Here is an 18907-nt window from a genome sequence, read left to right as displayed (position 1 = left end):
TACGTTATTGCTGTTGTAAAGGCTGCTTCAAACTAAGTAACTGAATGATGACCATATCAATGCAATTTTATGCAAGTTACAAAAAAAGAAAGAGAGTTAGTTGTTATTTGTAATGTTTTATTCCCATTGATTGTTGTGCATAATGTTTCTCCCTCTGGAAACAGTGAAATCCGTTTATCCAAACCATTCAGTCTCAGAAAAATTCAACAGTAGTTCATCAGAAGTGTCTGTTTCTTTAAATGTTGTAAATGGTTTCTTTTGTCAAAGTCCTCCTGTAAAAAACTTTAGCATAATCCTGTCTACACCCGTTTCAGGTGAGCTATGACAAAAGGCTTGCGTGTTTCTGCCGTGTTCACTCCACCTTCAGGCCCTCCTTGATGAGGTTGAGCTCATAGCACAGCGTCTCAAAGCGGTAGGCCATGCGGATCTGAGCCACGTTGGTTTTACGGATGTCGTTGCCCTCTGGGCCTTCTTTCTGGTAATCTGAACCCAAGAAGTGAATCTTTTCCTGAAACCAAAACCCAGGTATGAGAAGCAGATCTACTCAAAACAAGCCTGGTTAGTGCCAGGTGAATACAAAGGTGTTTTTCATTTAAAACAGTGTCATAATGTTAGTTACCTCATGAGACAAGCCACTCTGCAGCACACTGTTCCTGGCAATTTCACACATGTCACAAGTGCTTAGCTTGAACACCTGAGCTGCAATGGCATACTCTTCCATTAGGGGTTCCTGTGAACATAAAACTAAGTTAAAAAAGTTTTATGTGTGTCCAATTTACAGTCTTTTTCACTCATGCTTGTTGGACAAGGCATTTCATAAAGATTAACACAAAGACCAACTTCTGATCTTAAAAAAATATTTTAAAAAACTATAAGCCATATAATAGCCTTTGTGAACAGCACTGAGTGTGTGATTGTGATGTGCATCATTGTGGCCCTAAGCACTGCAGACCTTGGTGTAATGGAACTGCATGGGGTCGTCAGTGGACAGAGACACCATCAAGCCCTTCTGGTGAAACTCCAGCAGAGGGTTCTTGGCATACTCCAGGAACAGGCTGTTGTTGCTAAGAGGGGACATGGCGATTGGGATCTGGGTCAAGAAGTACAAGTACTGGAGAACTGGACTCTGGAAAAAACATTGACAGGTGTCAAGGTTAGATGTCGTTTGTCAAGGCCTGGCATTGTGAGAATCTGTTTACCTCACACCCAATCTTTCAAAAATGTTTTTCTTTCACTGTCATTAGCAAAGAATTGTTAAAGACCAGCAATACAATTACTAACACTTTACAAGCAGAGTACTTAGCATTTAGCATATTTTAGAATATAAGTTTTTAGGTTAAAAATGACAGAAATTTGCTTTGGGACTGGCCACATCCAATATATGCGGTATATTTCTTTAACACTATTAACAATTATATTTCATTAAAAATCTGAGCGTTTTAGCATGAATAGTTAAAGATATTTCCTCAGAACATTTTTAAGACGTATCAGAGCTTTTAGGAACTGAATTACTTTGAATATTACCAAAGTGTAAAGGACAATTTCATCAAAAACAAATCATTTGCAATTATAATTCAAGCATAATAATGGAATCAAGTTAACATTGAGTCTCTTAACACATGCAACAGGAAGTCATTTTATTTTGAAGTGCCTTTGTTTGCAATACTGCAAATTGAACTGAATAATGCTACATATGTTTTGTGATCCCATATCAAAGTTCAGATTGTTCTAGTTGTAAATCAAAAAATAGTGAACATAACAATTTGTTTTAGTGCTGGCAGTTATTGCCAAGACAAGTTGATAATATATATATTTAACGCTGAAGGAACATCTTCATCAATAGATGAAAGCATTGATATGTTTCACTGGTTCAAACAGGTTAAAAACCACTGGAAGTGAAAAAAATCTTTATTACTAAAAATGATTGTGATGTGGAAAGCTATGCACTGTTTCAGGACTTTGAAAGTAAAGTGTTCAGCTTAACCTACCCAACCAACCGTTCCTTCAGTGATGTCTGACGAGTTGAATTAAGTTGTGTTCATAAATACCGTCATTAGATAGGCTCTTCCTTTCACACCTTCCTGGCAGAAGGTTGGCAGAAGAGATGGCACTTATTGAAAAAATCTTTCTTGACTGACCTTTTTGAGGTTAAGACCATGAGAGATGTTGTCAGCAGTCATAAAGGCTGCCAGTAAGTGGGTGATGGCTCCAGCCTCACCACAGTGAGGCCTGAATGTGAATGTGTTCAATCCTCTCTGTCTAAAAAGCAAGAAGGAGGCAAGTAAACACAAAAACGTCCCCAAAAATACAACCAACATGAGCTTTACTTCTAGAGTCAGATGAATTGCGCTTGGAAGCAAAGATACTGACCTACGCAGCTGGTTAAGAACAGCAATGTTGGCATACATGTAGTAGATATAATAAGTGTAGGAGGGGTTCTTGACAATGTCCCACTCTTCTGGTTTTGGACTTTTTGTGGAGAACATGTGGCCACTGTGTTTGGACTCATCGTCCACACTGTCAAATCCTGTCACCTGCACAACAAGAGCAAAACAGCTTTTTAATTATTTTTAGTGTTTTCAAAATAATTATTTCCTAAGATCTGTCTTAATATTTAGATTTTCATCTCAACTCACGTGCTTAAGGAAGATGCTGAGCTCTGGGTTGGACTGTGGATCAATGGTGGCCTGAAACACGGGAAGGAAAATGTTCTCCAACATTTTGCCAAAGTGTGGTACAAAGTTCCTGCCTCTGAAGATGTCACTGAGGTTGAAACCACAGAAAAAGAACACCATTTACCCTTGTTGACCACAGTCAGCCTTACAGATGTTTATTACATATAAAATAGGCTTAGGGTTTTAGATAACTTTAAACATATACAAAACAGAAAAAAATCTGTTACAAATGCTATATTCTATAAAATTATGAAAACGTACTAGATTCTGGGGACTTGAATCATCCATTTGAGGTTAGGGGAGAAGACTCTGTGCTTTACAAACCAACTGGAGAGCTTACCCCACTCATTGGGATTACAACCATAGATAGACAGACGGGGCTCAGCATACTGGTACTTGGCTTCCTCTAGGTCACTGGCTACTTCCTGTAGTCAGGACAAGATCAGACAAAGCTCAACGTTGTTCAATTTAGTTCTTGAAATTTCACATAGTTATTCTTTTACATGTGCATGTAACAATAATGCCACTTTTCAGGTTTTCTGAATCTATTTAACTAATGACAAAGTGCTACGGATTTCATTGTCAAAACCCTAATTCTGCTTAAACACAATTGCAGCAGCTTGATAAAACAACCTATCTCCAGGTACTCCTTTTAGGCCTCATTTTGACACCATCGGCTAACTAAACCACAAGGACTACATCCTAAAAAAAAAAAAAAAACATTAAATAATCTCTAAATGGTTTCACTTCTTGATTTAGACTGGTTTGCATATTTGCACATCCTTGCTTGTTCTATAGCATTGGCTCAAGCTACATTGATACATCGGTATTTATGCTATCAATATCATAATATGATAAGCTCCAATGCTCAAATGAAAACTTCCAGATATGTTTGCATTTACAACTAAAGGACATTTTCTGTGAGAGCACTTTTGTCCTGTGTAAATTAATATAAATGCATTTTAAAACAGTACATTTACATATTCATTGCATTGCAGAATTAAGTTTGTACGAGCAGACCTTAATAATAGTGGCAAAATATTCTCCACTGATGTGATTTTCAGTCTTCAGGTAGAGGTCCCGCAGCTCGCTGGCTCCTACAGGGTTGTACTTAGCATTGAACTTATCGAAACGTTGGAATGTTTGTCTCCCCTGCAGAAAAACAGTTCATAAACACATTTCATACATTTTTCTAACGGTCTATAGATGTTGAATATTTTTCAAATATTAAGTATGCACTCATTCATGTTAATTTGACTTTTTTTGTTTTTTAAACGGTATATTAACATCCAATTGATGCGATCTATTCCTGATAGGAGCTTACAGCGTGCACGTCCAAAGAGTCCACGGTGAGGTCATATGGATGCAGGTTGAGGGACTCAAACAGCTCCCTCATGGTGACCTCCCTCCCTTTAAGGTTGTGAACCACCCGGTCAGCATCCACACGATAAGACCTTTTGATGAAGCGCAGCAGATGCTTTTGGTTCATGCAGGCAGCGGCATGGATGTGGGTGTCCACCTGAAACACCACAGCAATAAGAGATTAGAACTGTTCTTTTTGTGAATGTGGTCACTAGAGGGAGCTACAGCAGAGGAACAGTTTGAGTAACAGCTTTCCTGAGTTAGTCTATAACTGTTCGAAGTAGTCTGTGTTTGCAGAATTTGTTGCAGTACCTTCCTGCAGTTGTAAAAATCCCTATGGGGGTTCATCTTCAGCTCCTTCAGCTCCTCCATCTCGTTCAACATCTCATGCACATTGAACTTGGACATGAGGAACTTCAGACGCCTGTGAGTGTAAGTCTTCCTGAAAATTAAATACAAGCTTGTAGAAAACTCTAATAAATTAAACTCTATTCATGGGCAATAAAGCAAAGAGTTTTTGTAAATGAGTAGACGTAAATCCGACAATAACAGCACTTCTGATCAAAAGATTGACTTAAAAACAAGTCTGAATAAAAATACATCAGATAGGACATCACTGAGGTAGGGCTTTTAGCATGTCAACCCATGCCAAAAAGCCATGTGTTTAGCATGGATTGACATCTAACCCTGCTTCTTATACGACATATTGGACAGCCTTTGGTGGCTTGCACTCTCAGTCACTTCTAGTTCAAGAGAAATTATAGTTTTCATAACGTTTAGAGAGTGAAAGTTAAGCAGACGTTTCAGAACGGACTCACGTTGGGCCCTGAGCAATCAGCGCGATGAGGAAGTTCATGTCATCAATGAAGGTGTTGTAGTCTGGATGAGGCAGGTCTTTGGGCTGATGCTTGTCAGCAGCTGCAGCATCGTTGTACACGTACATGAGGCCGTCCTTCATACGTGCCACATAGCCAAGATTCTCTGGTAGGTCTGAGGTGCCCAAAGGGTCCTCCCCATCCTTTGGAGGAGCATTGAAGACTGAGGAAAAGCGATTACGTCAAAGAATAAATCTTGCTTTGTGGATGATGCTGGTCTGTTTTTGGTTAAATCACAATGCTAATCTTTCTGTCTTCATACCTGGCTGCACCTCGTCTTCAACTTTGAATGTGTTTCCCTCTATCTGACGCAAGAACTGGGAGGCGGTTCTGGGAAAGTGCTGATAGGCAAGCCTCATGTACTTCTCCCTGATGGTCAAGGCACGGTACAGACCCTTACAAGACAACTCAAAGTCATCCATGGTCACCTGCTCAGATGAGAAACAACAGAAAAAATATACAGTACATGTTTATTGAAAACATTTTTCAGAATCGACCTCATCTGAAAGGCCAACTGAACGATTTTGTGAATAAAAATATAGACGGTCCGAGGTCTGATATATCTAGTAGGCTTGGTTTTTCAAAGGACAGTAAACACTTCCCGTTTAGTTGGCTAGTATTAGCTTGATTAAATTTGATTTATGTTTTTGGATTACCAAAAAAAGCATTAAGACAGCTCCAGCTCCTCCAGAGAGCTGCTGCAAGAGTCCTTACTAACACAAAGAGAGATCAGCACATCAGTCCAGTTCTCAGATCTCTGCACTGGCTGCCTGTTGCTCAAAGAATTGACTTTAAAATTTCCTTAATAGTTTATAAGCACTTCAGAATAGAAATCCAAACTACATTTCCGGTCTTCTGCAACCCTACGTACCACTCGGACCGTTAAGATCATCAGAATCTAACCTATTAACTATACAGAGAGTCAGAAGTAAAGACGGAGAAGCAGCTTTTAGTATTTATGCTCCAACACTATGGAATAAACTTCCTGCTCATTGTAAGTCTGCGCCTACCTCCAGTTTATTTAAAACAAGGTTAAAAACCTTCTTATTTGAAGTTGCCTATCCTTAAATTTTTAATCCCACTCATTTACTATAATTACAATTTTAATGTTTACTTTGTCTATTTTTTTTTCTTTTTTTTTCTTCTAACAGTATGTATTTCTTATTTTTCTTGTACAAGCACTTTGAGTTGTCTTTGGCTGAAAGGTGCTATATAAATAAAGTTGCCTTGCCTTGCCTTGCCTTATGTATGTATGGATCAGTAAAATTTACTTTGTTGAGCTGTACGTCGTGTTATAATATTATTTCCTCATCAAAACCATACAGAGAGAGTTGCCTTGATTCTTTCATGAATGTTTGAGAAATCCTGTAATCTCCAGGGCAAATGTGCAAAATGCCTGGGTGGACCGAGCCTCGCCTGTGAGGACAAAGCTCCTCTTCAGAGTTGCAGTTGCCCTCCCCATTCAGCTCCTGCAGACTAGCCAGCAGCAACTGACTAGTGGAACTGCTGAGTTAATTATAGGAGCTATTCCTCAGAGCAACACTTGTAAAAATGTTATTCAAGGGTTAATAGAGGAGCCATGTCATGATGACTTCCTGAAGGCAGAGCTTCGGAAAGAGCAGGAGTTTTTAAAGAGACAGAAGTCCAATTTCAATGCTTTAAATTACAAAGTCAAATTTCTCTTAAGTCACGTTTGATATGTACAGCACTTTTATGACAACTGAAGGTAACATAGTTACTTGACTGTGTTATAAAATAGTGCTATAAATAATATTGCCCCTTTAAAAAAAGTGTAGCAAGGTATAAAACATCTATGAAATTTCTCACAGATGTTTTCTATTTAAAATGAAATGGTAACTAGTCTGAACTTTTCCAGTGTGGAAAAGTTCAGACTAGTTACAAAAAACATAAATCCGTGAATGTGCCTTTGACTGGTCATGAAAAGGCACATTTATACTCCAGCGCACACACAAGTGTGCGACATGGAATCAAACCTACAACTACACACCCTACAAAATGTCTCAGCATGTAGAATTTGTGCTGTTATTAGAGTAGGTGGGTTCATGCTAACTGTGAGCCTTGCAGCTGCAGCAGACATAAGAAGCCAGCTCATCTAAAGCATTCCTTTACAGGAACTGGAGATACCAAACTCATGGCCCTGAAACCTGAGCTCCGATCCGGCCCTGGCCTCCGGTGATGGCCATTCATTCACTGAAACATGCAGTCAGTGAAATTCAAGATCAGGGAAGTGAAAACTACACCTGTGATCAACATACTGCCAATTTTAAGTTTGCCATATATTTTATCACTTCTCTGTAATAAAAATACTCATTAGATCAGTTATTCAGTAACAGCCTTTTTACATCTCTTCAATACATTACAACAACATCTTGACAAAAGTTCACACTTGAAGAATTTAGTGAGTATACTGTATGAAAAAGGCGGGGGGAGGTCCAAGGCTAACCGACCACCGACAGACAGAGGGGTTTTTGTTTGGATTACGAACACTTGAATTTCAGAAACGGTAGATTTTCAAACCTGAAAAAATGTCATCTTTCACTCAGACAGGCCCTGGGCAGAATTCAATGGGGGGCTACTTCCTGTTAAACCCACCATGAGTTTTGGTAAAGTCCAAATCTGTACTAAATCATGGTGCTTTGGTGCCTTTGAGGATGAAGATTTTTTCTTTTAAATTCTTATCAGATTTAGATTTCTTTTCAGGTTTGGATTTAACATTTTTCTTCTGACTAATATTAGTAGTAATATTTATGTTTTTGAAGCTGACCCTGTGAAGGCACCAAAAGATTAGGGTGATGGTAACAGCAGCATTCCAGCCTCGTCTGAAATACTTGGAAGGTAAATAATTCATACTTTTCACCTTCCGCACTTTCATTAAAATAATCGTATGCCGCCATAAGTCACTAGTTTAGGCTCATATAGTGTAGTTAAGTTTCCAGTCTTCCAGATTGTTCCAGGAAGTAGTCTGTACCCCAGCAGCGTAGTCACCAATGATGGCCACTCTCTGGAAGTCAGGGACCTCCAGATAGGTTGGGGTGTCCACCACCACCACGGGGGCAGCAGCAGCCTGGGGGGCGGCTATGGTACGGCTGCGCTGAAGCCTTTTGCTGTTAGCCAGAGACAAACATTACAAACACTTCAGCAAGCTCACTTTTACACTTTAAACTATATGAGCTAACCCTGAATTTAAAAAAATCTGGATTATTTATTTTTTTAATTTTATTTTATTTTGCTGTCTCTTATCTCACCGTTTCTCTGCGTTATCATCGGCATGCAGGTGGTGTGCCATCTCCTGGTGAAGGATGGGACAGTCTTCAGCCACATCAAAAAGTGAGATTTCATCTCGCACCTGCTCGTCTTTAGTCTCCGATGCAAAGACCTTCTCTGCGAAGGCCCTCATGTTGTCATCGGTCTCTGCCAGACATGACATTTTTACTAACTCAAATGTATCGTCCGTGACTCCATGCAGGACTGGACAGCTCTGCAAAAACTGCATTCAGGACCAACTTCTAATCTAGTTTGCAGAAACATGACAGCCATGTACATGACGGTCACATGTAAAGCTTATTTAAACTGATGCATACAGACTCCATAACATGCATTGAATAGATATGACCAAAGACTGATTCAAACACTACAAATCTGCAACTGACAACAGATCTATGGATTTAATATCCTCAACACACAAGTCGAGATTTGTGCGTTTAGCCCTCTTCGCAATTATTTTTGCTTTCAAGGTGTCAGACTTTCTTGTAACCACAGCAGTCAAACCAATCGTTCTCCAGAGTTTTTTGAAAGTTTGGGAAACCAAGAAGGCCTGACTCCTAGAAAACTGTCCTTTGTTTTCTAAATAAAAAAAACAAGGGACAGTTTTGGAAGTGATTCTGATTGATGGATGATATTAGAAAGAAGGGCGAGTGTTACATGCTCCTACTTTACAGCCAACAAAGTCATAAGCAACATGACTAATCCAACATGGAGCTGAAAACGATGCTTGGCTTCTCAGCTTCCATACTTACTCTGTTGAACTGATTGCATCGTTCAGAAAAGTTGCATTAAACAGGATAAAAATCACAAAAAGAGAGAATACATCAGAATACATCAGTTAGAAATGTTATAATCATGTAAACAACCACATCTAAAAAATAAAGAATCATAGATGTTCTCCTACAGTAAGTAATGATGGGAACTTAGAGGTTAGATGAGGGTTTAAGAGTGTGAGGATGATCATGAAAACGGCTTCATGAAGTCACCGGCTTTCTCTTGAGTTAAATCAGTCGATTCATAAAGAGATGGTAACGGCATTTTCACAACACATGCAAAAGATTTCTGATGTCCCAGCAGAGCAACTTTGAGTCAAAAATTGCTATGAATTTTACAGGCACTTACAGATGCTTTAAGAACCATTTGTGTGAGTTTTGTTCCAACTGTTTAGGTCAATAACTTGTGATTGAGTTGGATTTTATTGTGCGAATGTCCAAAAGCTGTTCATTCTGAAAAATTTGTGCTGTTTCCACATTCAGTCCATTTATCATAAATATGACCTTTTCTATTCAAAGCTTTCATTACATTTTTATAAAATGAACATTTTCAAAGTGGATTTTTACGAAACAGACAATGATGGAGGAGAGCTCTGTGCTCTATGAAAAAGTAAAAACATTAATGTTAGTGAACCTTCAGTATTTGTGGAGTATTTCAATCACAATTTCAACCATTTGCATATAGTGGTTTTCATTTTTTGGTCTAAAACGAAATAAAATAATTAAGATTACATTTGTTTAGACTTTTGTTGTTTATTTTGAAGGTTTCAAAAATCTCCAGCTGTGCTTGAAAAGCTCTTTGTTTAGTGGAAACGAATCCAACTGATGTAAGCTGCCGTAAGTATTTCAGATTTTCAATGAGAAATGATCAAATGAAGAGCAGAATAGAATAGAATAGAATTTATTACCATTTGCACAGATGTATATGCACATTGGAATTCTTCTGCTTCTCCAACTCAAGAATAGCACAATATTTTAACAAATATAATATATATCAGATAAAATAGGCACATAAAACGAGGAGCTCTTAGCATGATGTTAGCATGACTGTAGCATGACTGCGGCTTGACCATAGGGTGACGTCAGCATACGTCACGTGCATAGCGTGAAGGGAAATTTACCTTTGATTTGATTTTTTAGCATGATGTCAGTGTGACATTATCCTCAATCACTGTAGATCAAATGCCAAGTTGGGTCTTACAGAAGGCTGCTGGAGAGTTTATTTTAGTGGACCAAACAGGTAACATTGTTGCCAGTCCCCATTCTGCCTAACCATGCCGCTTTGGGTGGAGAGCCATATCACTAATATCATGAGCTGGCTCTGGAAGAACAGCCATTTCCTTCTGGCTGATTTCCTTCTTGGTCATTCATCTTTGATTTGATTTGATTTGATTTGAGCTTTGATCTACAGTATTGTAGAACGATCAGACAAATCCCATTCTCCACCAACTACTACTACATTACATGACACTACATGCCAGATGTCTCATGCCTGGTAAAGGCAAGCCTATAATTAGCTCCCGTCGGAGCTCTGGGTCAAAATAAACCAACGGACTTCTTCATGCTGCAGATCTGATACAACCAATGAAACCAGAAGAGGTTGGATGAGCCAAAATAAGAAGTATAAAACTACTCGATCCGCTCTCATCCCACATTAATAAGGGACTCTTAGTTGACAAGTCACGTCTTTATAGGTAATATTGAAGCAGTTACTATATTCTGCTTTATTATAGCTTTATCATATCCCCCTGACTGCTGAAGCAGTAAATGATAAGAACTCACTACAAGTCACGACCAAAGTGACCTGGCAGATAAAGTTGACAGCAAGGATGTGAATTTACTATGAAAAGCTCAATGATGTGATGTATTTGCTGATGTGGGTAGAGTATTTAAAGACTGAACTGAAGAATAAAAAAATAATTGGTCACAAATCTACTGAGGTCCTGATTGATCAAAACATCAAACATTTTACATTTTAAAATCACAGTATTAGACTGACCAGAATATAAAATCATATAAATTTTATATCATATAATAATATAATATAAATATATTATATTATTATTATATAATACCCCTAACCCTAAAACACCACAATGTGAGCATTGTGGTATTTCAAATAATTAATATAAAATAAATAATGAATTAAAATATTAATATAAAAGAACATAGTGACAATTGACAAAAATAGGGAAAAGAAAAACATTCTCCAGATAAATTTCTTTCGATGTTAAACTTATGAAAAGAACAAAGATACTTCTTCATAAAAATACTAAGTAGATGTAACAAGTTACTGCTCAACTCTGTGCATTTCATGCCGATGTCTCTTTTCTCAAGTTTTCTAATGTTTCCAGTGGGTCACATTTTCAAATACAAAATAAAAATAAAAAGTTCTGCATGATGAATGCAATGAAAAGCTTCAGTCCTCCAATCATGACAGCTTGCGGTTGCTATGCCAACACTCACCTGGCACCTGGACTTTGGGCATGGCAGCAGCGTTGCAGGAGTCGCTTCCTGTGAAAAGCAGAGGGAGGTCAGACCACCGGAGTGAAGACCCCTGCGTGAAGCCTGCTCTGTTAAATGAAGTCTGCCTCACGTGTCCGCAGGACGCGCTGCGCCCCGCATGAACGTGCCTTCATGGAAGAGATGGGGGCGCGGATACGTGTCAACATCTATTTTAGGGTGCCTGTGGGCACCCTGGTGTCACTGAGAGACATAATGTTTTCATAAAGTGATGAGTGTGCATGCACGTGCGTATGTTTGCAGGCGTGTGTGTGTGTGTGTGTGTGTGGCAGGCTGTGTTACATAACATCCAAACAGCAACATAAGGGACAGTTAAGCTGATTGGTTGGTACTTAATGGAGGGTCATGACACACCTTGGTGACCAATAAAAAGAGAAAGGATGAGGAAACTTAATCCTGCTGAAGTTTCCAGGAGTAATTCAGAAAATATTGTCAATTTTTTTGTGACTGTTTAATTTTGATCTGAAAAACCAGTTTATTTTAGTTTACACGGGTTATTCTGATTTTCCATCCATCGTTGCCTTCTTAAACCAGCAGCATTGTTTCTAGAATGAAGAAGTTCCTGAAACTGTGAACTTTTCACATTTTATCACAGTAGGACAACAAAACTTTAATGTGTGTTAGTGAATTTTGATCACCACACAGATGTGAAGAGGATGGAGAATGATATTTGTTTTTATGTTATCTGAAAAGTGAATGCATTTGTATTCTATCTCTCTCTGCTGTCAAATAAAGTCCAGTGAAACTCACTGCCTTTGAGAGTCTGATCATTATTGAACAGGATAAGCCTGTGTGGATTCAATCCCAGATTAAATTCAATCCCAGATTAAATGTGAAGTGTTTCTGGTTTATTTCCAGTACAAATTTCTCACAGATACAAATTTGCCAAAAAGGCAGGGTTAGGGTTAAGCTCCTACATGGTGCTAAAAAGCATGATGTAGAAGCTTAAGTCAATATTTTTTCAATATTAATTAAAAAAATATTTAAAATAAAATGATTGAAAATGTCATCATTAAAATAATCAACCAGTGGAACAAGAACTTTTTCTTTCTTTTTATAAAGGTTTTGTTGGCTCTAATGGCGTTTATTTGAAAGTAGTTCGACAGGAAAGAGGGTTATGAGAGGGGGAAGACATGCGGCAAATGTCGCCTGGCCAGGAGTTCAACTTGCGACCACCGCCACGAGGACCAAGTCCTCAATACGTGGGTTGTGCTTTGCCCCGGCGCCACCACAGCACCCAAACCAACTTTTTCATCAACAATTATTCACTTAAAACAAGGTCATGTGTCTTGAAATAAAGCTGCTTATTAGTCAGTTTTCAAGTGTACTAAGATATCAGCACTAGAAACTGGACCGAAAATACCTTGTAAGATTCAGTGCCTTTGCAGTGCAGAGTATTGGAGAGCACCGGAGAATGAACAGCATCATAAAGACCAAAGAACACAGCCGACGGATCGGCTGTGTTCACATTATTCAATCGGTTATCTGATCATGAAGAAACGTCCAAACCTTCCCGAACAGAAATGGTTGTCTGTCTAAACCTACAGAAGCTGCCCTGGTAACTCTGAAGGAGCTGCATAGTACCATGGCTCAGGTGGGCGACTAGGTCAAAAGGAAAACTTAAGGGGAAATAAAGTGATAAGAAGTTTTCTGTGCAATTTACTTCAACCATAGTTATGCAAAATAATGAAAGTGGCTAAAGTGAACAATGCAATTAATAATCCTAAACAAGCCATCTCCACTGAAGGGTGGTGGCAACATCATGCTATTGGGTGTGTTTCTTCAACAGAGACAGGAAAGCTGAGTGGAGTCAATAGGAGGTGACCTCAGGTCAATCTGGGAAGAAAACCTGCTGGTTGCAGGAAAAGACCAATTAAAGCTTCAGCAACAGAAAACATTAGCAATAGAACCCTAACGCTAACCAACAGGGTTACCCAGACATTGTTGTCAGCGTTGATAATGTTCCCCAGCAAGAGGTTGAACTGCTGCTGTTCCGCCATTGCGGTTCAATCCAAAAAAGACCAGCTGGGTGGAGAAGCGCCGAAATTAACCAGGCAGACGCACCTTTGCCCCAGCGTTCAAATCAAACCACAGGAGTTAGAAGAGCCTACTCAAAGTCCATCACAAGAGCTGATGTCGGTATTAAACTCCTGACTGAACTCAGGTTGTTTAGTAACGATACATTCAGTTTTTAAATATAAAATACTCTTCTACAAAGTATAAATAGCACAGTTTAAAAGTTTAATTTGATGTTTAAAAAGTGTCAAATACAGTCTTCCTCTACCTCACACTTAAACACAACTGTTTTGATGTATTACACTGAATACTAATGAAATATATTAATGTTTAAGATTACTTTTTGACAAAAAAAATGAATGGGGGATAAAAACATTTGGTAGGTAGGTGGTCCTAACTCCCTCCTCCACACATTTATATGTCTTTGAAAAACAACATTTTAATGTTTCTGGTTTACTCAGATGTGACAAAATATTTTCCGACCTGCTGGCTTCTCATCCTGTGTGGGCTGCTTGAGAACACTTCACTGAGCATCTATTTTTAGTTATGCAATCCTAAATGTCAAAGGTTCCCTTCCAGTACAACTAGTTAAAGAGATCAGGTTAGAAAAGGTCAACGAGTCGGGTCACTTTTCAAATACTGAAAAGTAAATTAGCTTTTTTCCTTTTTTATTCTAAATCATAGGCAGATCCTAAATCTTTTTGAAAAACCCATTGGAAAGATTTTACTGCAGTAAATTTCAGGCTAAAACTTCCAGTCTGCTTCATAATCAGATTTTACACATCAGATTCTGACTGTACCATCTGAACAAAAAAACCAATGTTCAACATTGTATTTTTGTTCCAATGTCTCAATTACTAAAATCTGACTACTTATGTCCCAGTTATCTTCATTGTATTTCATCTGAAAATTAAATCTTACAGTTTCAGACGGAACGTTTCCTGTTTGGTATCAACATCACAAAAATGTAAAATCTGTGTTTTACAACGAAGTGAGGCGTTCAAGTTCATGTGGCTCATGTTACCCTGATCCTCCTGAGCTGTCCGGTGAGCCAGTACTGGATTACAAGGGTGTTCCCTCTATTGCTCAGGAAGTCATAAAGGTAAAAACAGCAGCATAAACAAAACAGCTTCTCTTCATGGTGAATGTTCCACAATGCAGACATGAGCAAGTATTAAAAATTATTTTCACTGTAGTTGAGTCAAACCAGTATAATTTTATGAAGAAGAACCACCGCCTGGAGCGCTCCACCTGTGGTTTTCTAATCCCCTCAGCCCACAAAAAAGCATCTGGATTGGGTTCCCCCACTGTACATCTCTCGTTTCCGTTGGGCAAGACAAGTTCTCAGAAGAAGAGGAGAGTTTTTTTTTTTTTCTACCATCTTTGAGACCTTTGCTAGCTCAGACCTATTAAATTCTGCTGAGTACTTCTCAGTACTCTGATCATCATACAAAATGTTCAGTTCACTTAGGAGTGACTTTTAGTCCATTTTTAACCTGCAGTTATCTCACTTTTATGATGGTGAGTGTAGGAGTAAACCCTCATCCACTAACTTGATGCTCTGCTGTTTGTCCTGCAGCTAGTCAATCACAGCTACTTTTGTTGGTTTCATCAGTTCGTCCAGAAAATAACTTGTCTTAAAGTGTTTGCTTGAACTTTAAATTATGGATTTCAACAATATTTACCATGTTGACAAGATATTTTACTTATAGGCATCCTTACCTAACCCCTAACCCTACCCTACAGTTCTTTAATGTGGTTTGATTTCTCTTGATGCTGCATCTTTCAAAAATATCATTGTGTGTGTGTCTGCATGTGCGTGCATGTATGTGTGTGTATTAGGACTTTAGTGTGAATTGAGTTCAGGTTAGATTTGGGGTTAGCCAGGGCTAATGAGTTAAGGTCAGGCTATAGAAATGAATGAGAAATGAATGGAAGTCAATGCAAAGTGCTTGTGAAGATAGAAAGACATACTTTTTGTGTCTGAGTACTTGTTTAGTGATTGTATTTAGGACCATTACTGATATATTTACTAACCTTCTCTAGACCAGTGTATCTTATGGGGACCAAAGTCCTGTCCCAGTATGATGGATCTCTGATTCAAGGTTTTAAAGAGCTGGAGTGTGAATTAGGTTTCAGGATGTGAGTTATTCCTCAGAGCTAACCCTAGCTAAGTGAATGCACAGATCAGGCTGGATAGAGTTGGAGCTTGTTTACATGTTCTGTTTGACTTGCTATCATTCTTCCTGTTGAAAAGATAAAAAGGAACACCCAGAGCTATAAAACATCTCTGTCAAAAATAAATAAATAAACCAAAACACCAAAAGATAAACCATGCCATTCTAATGTCACAAACTCAGCCAAATGTTTTCGAAAAAATACATTGGATCACAAGACAATTCAATAAATTAAACATGAAAAAATGATGGAGTCACTGATTGCCATCTCTGAATTTACAATTTGAATTTTCTATAGACATGAGGCATCTGCTGATGTGAATCATTTTTCCTGAGTATCATTTTGTTTTGGTGCACAACATGAAACCCCAAAAAATCCATTAAAGATTCTTGTTGTACAATTATGAAATGGTATCGGAGTTCTTAATTATTAGTGTACAATTAGTTATCATTAGTACAGACCACGCATTCAAACAGGTGCGTGTGGAGATTCTGTGTGGTGTAAAAATGTCTGAAACAGATTTAAGAGTCTTATATTTCCACTTTTTTCCACTTTAGTCTGTTCCCCTGTTATTTGGCAAGAGGGAGGGTTTATGGGTGCAATGAGTTGTTGTCTTCAGAAAGTTGTACGTTCTATTCCAGTTTCTTCCTGTCCAGTGTTGTTGTGCTCCAGGGCAAGGTACTAACCCCCATCAGTATGTGTACTGGTGTATGAATGAAGTGTGTGTGAATGTGGCTCAAGTGTAAAGTAATCTCAGTGGCATGAGAGTATATGCGAGTGTATGTGACTTTTCTATGACTAGAAAAGTCAAATATAAACTCAGTCCATTTATATTCTGCAGTGTTTAAAACTTGTCCGCAGAACTGAGAAAACGACAGAGGCAAACCAGACAAAAGCTTCAGGTGAGCTCTAAAGCTTCCACTAAGACAGCAGTAGTGGCAAATACTGTTTGCTGCATTCAGTGTTCATGTTTTCTTTTTTTCTAGATGCTAATCATGCAAGATGGGTGGGATCTTAAAGTGTCCCTGGAGAAAGCTGCCTTGAGGAATTTTAATGAGCTTTAATTGCTCTGCTGTTCCTCTCGGCCACAACATCCACATCAAGACTGAGCAGTTCCAAGGATCATTTCTACAGACGGGACAACCAGGTAGGTCTCTATGATTCTCTTAGCAAAGCTGTACTAACAAGATGACTTGCTTTGGTAGAGAAAGATTAACCCACTTCCAGGCCAGTCCCAAACATGATGGGCTGATAGGTTACTGTAGCGCCAATAGGGGACATTAAGCTCTCTCCACAACTTCCTCAAGAGAAACAACAAGGTTCTCCACTAAGTCAGAGAGCAACTCTTTTACAGATCAAGAACTGGGCAGAATGGAAGTGAAGGTGTCTGTCAAAGGCATCCCACGTGTCGTGTGCGGAGTTACAGAGGAGACAACGTGTCAAGACGTGGTGCTCGTGTTGGCTCAATCCCTCGGTAAATATCTTTATGAGTCCACACACTGCTGAAACTATGTCAGATGTGTTGGCTAAAGAGCATCAATGTTCTTTTTCAGGGCAGCCAGGACGGTACACCTTGCAAGAGAAGTTCAAAGACTTTGAGCGGTGCATGACTCCCAATGAACGGCTTCTGGAGACATTGAAGAAGTATGGCGAGCAGGCCAAGGAGGTCCAACTCAGTCTCCAACACAGCGGCCTCTCTGCTTGGGATGAAATGGGCAAAGTGAAAGTTGGCAGATACCAGCCTTGTCCGCCACTGAGACGGAAAGATATTGGGCCTAAAACGAGGAGGGGCAGCAGTTCCCTAAGCTTGCACCGCCAAAGCTTGCCTCCATTGAACTGTTTGAGAGAAGAGGTAGAGGAGAAGAACGATGTCCTGAAGACGCCTAGAAGAAAATCTCTAACTCTCATGGAGGAGGCCAGGGAATGGCTGGGAAGTCTTGGCAAAGGAAAGGTCTACAGTACAATGTGTGACAAGTCAAACAAGAAGAGGATTGATAAAAAGGGACGGGCCTCTTTGGATTTGTCCTTTTTTGTCACGAAAGAGCATCAAGATCAAAGCAGCAGAGGTACAGACACAGGTCAGAAAAGTTCAAAATCAGACTTTGACCATCAAACATCCTGCTGCATCAGCAATAAGACCAAGGAGAAAAGCAGGCGCTCAAAGAACACCCAGGAGGTAAAATCTGACCTGAGCACCTCAATCTGCAGAGCAGTAACTGAAGATGAGAAAAATTGCCTCAGAGACTCAATCATATGTCAGCTGCTGTGCTTGCAGGATTTACAAGTCCAAATAACAAACACAGACAAACAGATTTTGTACCTTGAGCAGAAGCAGAAAACCAAAAGAGCTAAAGAAGAAGTCGAGGAGAGGCTTGTGGCTGATGAGATGGAATACATCAAATTTTGGGAGAATGAAATGAAAGCTGAGGAGAGTAATGAAAAATATTTGCAGCGTCAGTTCCTTGAGATGAGAGCCAAGGTTGCAGATTGCAAAGTTAAACTGGAGGAGTACAGGCGCAAAATGCAGGGCTTGGATATTTTTGGCAATCTGAACATTGCTCAAGAAGACCGGAGGGTTTTAAAAACTCCTGAAAAAATCACAACCAAGATATCCGACAGCTCGAAAAAGGAAGAAAATCTGGAAGGATCCGAGTCCAGTGTGGAAAGAAATGTCAACAGGAAGTTCCAGCCCAAAGATGAGCACAGCACTCCTCATGCTCAAGTTCCTCCAAATCAGATAAGAGAGCGGCGGCCCACGGGACCCACCGAGCTGAGGGAGTGGTGGAAGCGCTGGTCAGAAGCTCAGAAGGCTCAACCCCAGGATGAAAGGAAGGTCATCCATCGCTCTGAGCTCACCATTTACCTGAGGAGTACCAAGGTTTAGGACCAGCTCACATTGATCCAACCCCCTGTTTGTGACATCACCATGAGATCTCCATTAGGACATCTTCAATGAACCAGAGCAAGATTATTCTGCTTTCACTGCTGCAATATTATCCTTCGCATGACAACGGGTTCATGTTTACACCCTGAAAGCTTTATTTTTACTGCCATTCTTCAGTCACCTGGAACTTTATGCATCAAACACATAACTGATTCTCTAATTTTACTTGTGTACTTTGTATCCAATACTTTCTGAACGGATTAAAACGAGCAAATTTTAAAAAGAGTGCTTTCTTGATAATATGAGTGTGGTATTAATAAGCCCCAAATGGCCAAA

General features: G+C 39.3%; 2 protein-coding genes across 3 annotated transcripts; one reads left to right on the top strand and one right to left on the bottom strand.

Moving 5' to 3' along the window:
* Window positions 1-100: 100 nt before the first annotated feature.
* Window positions 101-11559, bottom strand: ampd1 (adenosine monophosphate deaminase 1 (isoform M)). 2 transcript variants are annotated; one of them, XM_055024296.1, is made up of 15 exons: window positions 11437-11559; window positions 8179-8344; window positions 7902-8037; window positions 5175-5340; window positions 4856-5075; window positions 4350-4479; window positions 4000-4194; window positions 3696-3827; window positions 2937-3100; window positions 2637-2763; window positions 2371-2534; window positions 2139-2259; window positions 953-1126; window positions 620-730; window positions 101-508 (listed from the first exon to the last, which is right to left on the bottom strand). In XM_055024296.1, the coding sequence occupies exons 1-15, from the start codon at window positions 11456-11458 to the stop codon at window positions 353-355; spliced, it is 2184 nt and encodes a 727-aa protein (XP_054880271.1). In that variant the 5' UTR covers window positions 11459-11559; the 3' UTR covers window positions 101-352. The 2 variants fall into 2 exon arrangements, with proteins under 2 accessions (XP_054880271.1, XP_054880272.1); XM_055024297.1 differs by lacking the exon at window positions 11437-11559 and adding an exon at window positions 8950-9012.
* A 5246-nt stretch (window positions 11560-16805) lies between these two features.
* On the top strand, window positions 16806-18811 carry rassf11 (Ras association domain family member 11). Its single transcript, XM_055024317.1, has 3 exons — window positions 16806-16834; window positions 17042-17161; window positions 17241-18811. The coding sequence occupies exons 2-3, from the start codon at window positions 17059-17061 to the stop codon at window positions 18569-18571; spliced, it is 1434 nt and encodes a 477-aa protein (XP_054880292.1). The 5' UTR covers window positions 16806-16834; window positions 17042-17058; the 3' UTR covers window positions 18572-18811.
* The last annotated feature ends 96 nt before the right edge of the window (window positions 18812-18907 follow it).

This window comes from Poeciliopsis prolifica, unplaced genomic scaffold (assembly GCF_027474105.1).
Source record: "Poeciliopsis prolifica strain line A6 unplaced genomic scaffold, Auburn_PproV2 SCAFFOLD118, whole genome shotgun sequence".
Classification (NCBI taxonomy): domain Eukaryota; kingdom Metazoa; phylum Chordata; class Actinopteri; order Cyprinodontiformes; family Poeciliidae; genus Poeciliopsis; species Poeciliopsis prolifica.
The sequence above is the reverse complement of the archived record's forward strand: the minus strand, read 5'-3'. Positions and strand labels throughout refer to the sequence as shown.

What these genes read in the sequence shown, in the direction of transcription:
- ampd1 (XM_055024296.1), bottom strand. Translation starts at nt 11,458, where the DNA reads ATGCCCAAAGTCCAGGTGCCAG. An exon ending in ATTTTTACAACTGCAGGAAG is followed by an intron (nt 4,195 to 4,349) that starts GTACTGCAACAA and finishes GTGGTGTTTCAG; the next exon opens with GTGGACACCCACATCCATGC. An exon ending in AGAGTGGCTTGTCTCATGAG is followed by an intron (nt 509 to 619) that starts GTAACTAACATT and finishes TTTTGGTTTCAG; the next exon opens with GAAAAGATTCACTTCTTGGG.
- rassf11 (XM_055024317.1), top strand. Translation starts at nt 17,059, where the DNA reads ATGGAAGTGAAGGTGTCTGTCAAAGGCATCCCACGTGTCGTGTGCGGA. An exon ending in CGTGTTGGCTCAATCCCTCG is followed by an intron (nt 17,162 to 17,240) that starts GTAAATATCTTT and finishes GTTCTTTTTCAG; the next exon opens with GGCAGCCAGGACGGTACACC.